The 5,867-nt window shown below is 30.3% G+C and overlaps 1 protein-coding gene across 1 annotated transcript; it reads right to left on the reverse strand.

The window, feature by feature from the left end:
• Window positions 1-231: 231 nt before the first annotated feature.
• On the reverse strand, window positions 232-1,383 carry LOC139846923 (probable methyltransferase At1g29790). Its single transcript, XM_071836504.1, has one exon. It carries the CDS (start codon window positions 1,381-1,383, stop codon window positions 232-234), a length of 1,152 nt encoding a protein of 383 aa, XP_071692605.1.
• Window positions 1,384-5,867: the final 4,484 nt, after the last annotated feature.

Consider the following 5,867-nt stretch of genomic DNA (forward strand, 5'->3'; position numbering starts at 1 on the left):
GTGTTTGTAAGTTTCGTAAGATTAAAACATGTCAAATAATGTCACATAATAGTAACTTAACATTTTTTATTTAGTGATTACATTTTCATCTTTCATAACATTTAATTAATTCCATTCAGATTCAAATAATAAAAAATTTCCAGCAACTGTAACAGTAACATTCTTATTGAAAACGAACACTTCAAATCATTACAAATACATATATAAATATATACATACAAAACACAATGACTACCAAGAGTTATTAAGAGGCTTTTCTAACAATGCTGAAAGATACATCTCTTGTAACTCAGGTCCTCTGTCCAACTTCCTCCCTACCACCCACTTTATTTTATTAAATCCAATGCTGTCTAAAAGTGGTGTATAAACCTCTTCAAGTTGCTCCCCTACACAAAAGAAATGATCAAGCCAAAACAGCCCACCTGGTATAAGAACCCTATAAATGTCAAAAACCAAAAAGTGTAGCAACGTTGTTGGTATCCAGTTACTCAAAACGTGCATCGAGTGAACTATATCTAATGTGTTATCGAAAAAAGGTAGTCTCTGAGAAATACTAATATACATAGGTACAACACCTCTTGATGCTATAAAACTATTGAAAGGACCATTCAAGTTCATTGTAGTTGTAACAATAGTTATGTTCCTTTCTCTCATTCTAACTGCAAATGTACCAACACCCCCTCCGATATCAAGACCTATTCGGATCAACCCGTCCTTTTTGACTTCCAAAACTTCATCAATCCCAAAGTCAACACCACCCCGAGTTTTGGAGTCAACCCATCTATTCTTCTCTCTACCTTCAAGGTCAAAACAGTCTTTACAATCATCGAACCCTTTTTGATCTCGCTTACGGTTGATCAAGCATAAGTAGTTCTTGCAAGTATATGCTGACCAGACCACCGATGAGTCAGATGGTGTTGACCAGAAGCTTTTCGGAATTGGGTAAGGTTCGACATACTCTGGCGATGCAGCGGGGCGGCAGCGGCGGCGAGGGAGTGGCTCGCAGCCTTTGAGTAATAATTTCTGTGCTAAAAGTTCGTCATCTGGACAGGATCCGTTAACTTGATAGGTCATGTAGCGGTTAAGTTCATCAGGGAAAAGGGTACATGGGCTTCCAACTGGAGGGTATAGTTTATCCGAGTCGAAATTTGAGTTCCATCCAAATGGGAGGTCTTTTGGTGATGTGAAGTCAATGAATTCGGGTGGCAGTTGAGTGTTGGTGACATCATTGATGACTTCTGGTATGTTTACAGTTGAAGTTAAAGAACAAGAAGAGTATAATGTGGTAGAGATAAACAATGTTAAGAGATTTGTTGATAATAGGATGAAAAGATAGAATAAGTTTTTGGATAATGACCAGGTACTGCTTTGAGGTGAATCCATGACTACTGCAATGAAAGATGAAGTGTTTTAGTGTTCTTATAACAAAAAACCCAAATAAGAAATTGGTTTTAATCGGCAGAAACTAATTAATTAATTTGCCAACTGAATTATTACGTTAATCAGAAATGTCAAGTATTATTTTATATGTATGTTAAGAGTAGGTATCATTGTTTATTCTTATCTCATATTTAATATGTCAAACAGGTATAGAGCTAGTAGATCGAAGGTCAACACTCGTGCTGGGTTCAATGTAAGTCTAAGTTAGTTCACATTTTCAAATCACAATTTTGCTAGTTATTAAAATAAGGAAAACTAGTGAAATGACCCGTAAAAACACGGGTTTGTTTAAACGAAACAGTTTAATGATATGTTTTACGTATTAAGTGAATGTAAATATTAAAGTCATTTAGTTTATTGCCCCGTGGAACCTCGGATTACGACTAAGAAACTTGTCGTTGATTTTACAAACATAAAGTTCTTTCAAAGTTGAGTATTTATATTTATATTTTTAACAATAATAATAATAATAATAATAATAATAATAATAATAATAATAATAATAATAATAATAATAATAATAATAATAATAATAATAAGAATAATAATAAGAATAATAAGAATAATAATAATAATAATAATAATAATAATAATAATAATAATAATTAATAATAATAATAATAATAATAATAATAATAATAATAATAATAATAATAATAATAATAATAATAATAATTAATAATTAATAATAATAATAATAAATGCCTTTTAAATTTTTTTAGAAAAATAAAATTACAATTTAGGAGAGATTAATATTTCCTTTTATAAAAGATTTTGTATTATTTTTTAAATTAGATTAATATATAATTATGACATCATCATTATAAAAAATAAGTTTAATGATAACATTATTATTTTAGAGGTTTATTAGAATATATAGAATATAGATAAATAGATAGATAGATGATAGCTTAGCTTGATACTTAGATGAATGTTTACTTTTGGTAAGACATATTAGAATCTTAGATTTAGACGATAATTTGGTAATTTATCATTCATTTTATCCTTTTAAACCTAGTTGCACTAAACGTTGGTTCTATAGTTACCGATATTGTTCTCAAAAAGTACCATTTACCTATGGCTTAAATGGTTTTAGTTTCTAGTTCCATTGCAAATTGTTTTTTTTTTCCTTCACATTTTTATGTTGCAGCTCATGTGGTAGTCTCATGTCTCTCTTACCGAGAGGTCAGGAGTTCGACTCTTGTAAAGTGCAGCATTGCACACAAGGTTGCTCCTTAACCCTTTAATCTCACTCAAGGGTGCCTTGCGCACATCGCGTTGCGGGGGCAGTGGGGGATGGGAGTTTTACCGCCCATGTCCTCGAATTGGGCCGGGTTTCTTCCTGCGCAGTAGTTGGAGTGGGTAATGCAACTGCGAAAGATGAACGTGTGGGTGGTTTAGTCCCCTAAGTGATTCCAAACTGCTGTTAAAAAAAAAAAATTAATAAATTCAACTCACTCTTTTGATGGAGTCTTATGCGGCACTGTATAGGTTAAAAGGATTCAGATGCACATATCCCTTTTTTATTATCAAGTGAAGTGAAATTTAATCCATGGGATTGATTTGAGTTAATCAACTAATTATTGTTTAGATTAATTCTATTATTTAAATTTATTGTTTTAAAATGGAGTAAACTTATACTTCTTACTTTTGTAAGTAACTAGGTGAGAATTACTAGAAAATATGGAATTAGCTACGGTTTTTTGACGGCCAATATTTCCGTCCTTCAATATCTGTTAGAATCCTGGAAAGGAGTAATACGAGTTTCCCTACCCTTATGGAGGATCTTTTAGATAAGGGCTATGTAAAGGATCCAAGACTCCCTATATTAGCTAACATTAGCAACCGATTTGTAATGTATTCAAGAGAGCCATAGAATATAGTTGACTAGTTTGACTAATGCTCTCTACATTCATGTGGTTAATTGTTCACATTCATGATATTCATGAGATATTAGGTCCTACAATTGGTATTAAAGCTATGGCCTTCATCATATGAAGGAGATCCTTATGAATATTCATGAATGTTTTCCCTCCACCTTCAAACCTTGAAACACCAAACACATATACCTTCAACTAGATCTTCAAACCTTCACCATCTTCAACATAAAGATATAAAGATCTTCGAAAATTTTTCGGACCGAATCTGTTTATTACTTAACGAAATCACATATTCGAATCAGACATTCGGTTATACAACTCAATTATTCAAATCGCAAATACACACACATCTTGATAAAAACAACACAATAACACCTACTGATTACATCAGCTTATATCTTCATCTACATCTAAAAGAAATAAAATAAATATCAAGTTCTATATACTGCTACAGTAGCGTGTTCATCAAGAGCTTCAAATCTCAACTTTTTCCTTGATGATTCTAACGAAAAATTGTGGATATCTTCATGATCCTTACATTATTCCTATCTGTTTCGTTCATCATCATAACACATAAACAACAACAGATTCGAGCTAATTCAATCCGAGTTCATCATTTTTCAAAAACGAAGTGATTTTGGCCTCTAGAACATCTTAGCAAGTTTTACATCGAATTGTTCATTGATTTGCGTTACTTATGATCAGTTTATGCTTCGTGATACTGTAATTGAATGAAGAAACATCTCAGAATTCAAAATCTCGAAGTCAAACATTGAAGCTTTTTGGTCAACGTTTTAATTCGGATGATTCTGGATGTTACAGGTTGTGTGGATGATTTTTGAGTGTTCTAATGGTGATTCTATGCAACTTTCATGTGGATTTCATCCTCTAAAACTTCATAATTTTTGTGTTTAATTTTGGAGTTCATATGTAGCTGTCGTCAACTGTTCATCATCTATTCTGCAAATTGTGTTGTTTTGATCGTGAATCCTTCACAAGATGATCAAATTGAAGCTCAAGGATGAAGTTACAATCGTTTTTGTAGCAATATTGTATCAAAATAAATTTGATGTTCATACCTTCAAGCGATAGTTACTGTTGCTGCACTTGAATAACATTCGGTATTCATGATGATGTTTATTGTAGTGACCCGAACTTTTCCATGTTTATATATATATTAAATGAAATTGATAATTTACATGATTAAATATTTTCGACATGTTAAGCAATCAAACTTGTTAAGACTTGATTAATTGAAACAGGTTTCATATAGACAATTGACCACCCAAGTTGACCGGCGATTCACGAACATTAAAACTTGTAAAAATTATATGATGTTATATATATATATATATATATATATATATATATATATATATATATATATATATATATATATATATATATATATATATATATATATATATATATATATATATATATATAGTTAACATGATATTATGATAAGAAAGTATCTCACTAGGTATATTAACAATGAGTTATATACATAAAATGAGACTATTGAATTAAGAAACTCGAAACGATATATATAACGATTATCGTTATGACAACGTCTTACTAAGTACATATGTATCATATTAAGATATTGTTACACTATATTTAACATGATAAAATGATAATAATTTATATTATAAAGTATGTTAACAATGAACTACATATATAAAACAAGACTACTAACTTAAGAATTTTAAAACGATACATATATGTAACGATTATCGTTGTAACGACACTTTAATGTATATATATCATATTAAAATATATTCATACATCATAATATCATGATAATGTAATAATTTAACATCTCATTAGATATAATAAACAATAGGTTAACAACATTAAAAGAGATCGTTAACTTAAAGGTTTCGAAACAACACTTACATGTAACGACTAACGATGACTTAACGACTCAGTTAAAATGTATATATACATGTAGTATATTAAGATGTATTAGTACACTTTTTAAAGACTTCAAGACACATATCAAAGTACTTCTATTTAACAAAAATGCTTACAATTGCATTCTCATTCATTTTCATCAACAATTCTACTCGTATGCACCCGTATTCGTACTCGTACAATACCCATCTCCTAGATGTATATACTATTGGTATATACACATAATAATTAAGCTCTTAGCAGCCCTTGTGAGTCACCAACACATATGGGAACCATCATTTGGCAACTAGCATGAAATATCTCACAAAATTACAAAAGTATTATAAATCATTCATGAATTATTTACAAGAAAATAAACTTACACATCCTTTATATCTAATCCATATACCAATGACCAAAAACACATACAAACACTTTCATTCTTCAATTTTCTTCATCTAATTAATCTCTCTCAAGTTCTATCTTCATGTTCTAAGTGTTCTTCATAAATTCTATAAGTTCTAGTTTCATAAAATCAAGAATACTTTCAAGTTTGCAAGTCTACTACCAAGCTTTGCAATCAATTCCAAGTAATCATCTAAGATCAAGAAACCTTTGTTACTTACAGTAGGTTATCTTTCTAATTCAAGG

Source organism: Rutidosis leptorrhynchoides, chromosome 5 (genome assembly GCF_046630445.1).
Source record: "Rutidosis leptorrhynchoides isolate AG116_Rl617_1_P2 chromosome 5, CSIRO_AGI_Rlap_v1, whole genome shotgun sequence".
NCBI classification, from domain to species: domain Eukaryota; kingdom Viridiplantae; phylum Streptophyta; class Magnoliopsida; order Asterales; family Asteraceae; genus Rutidosis; species Rutidosis leptorrhynchoides.

Bases quoted from the DNA above. Each gene is read 5' to 3' on its own strand.
- LOC139846923 (XM_071836504.1), bottom strand. From the start codon at position 1,383: ATGGATTCACCTCAAAGCAGTACCTGGTCATTATCCAAAAACTTATTC.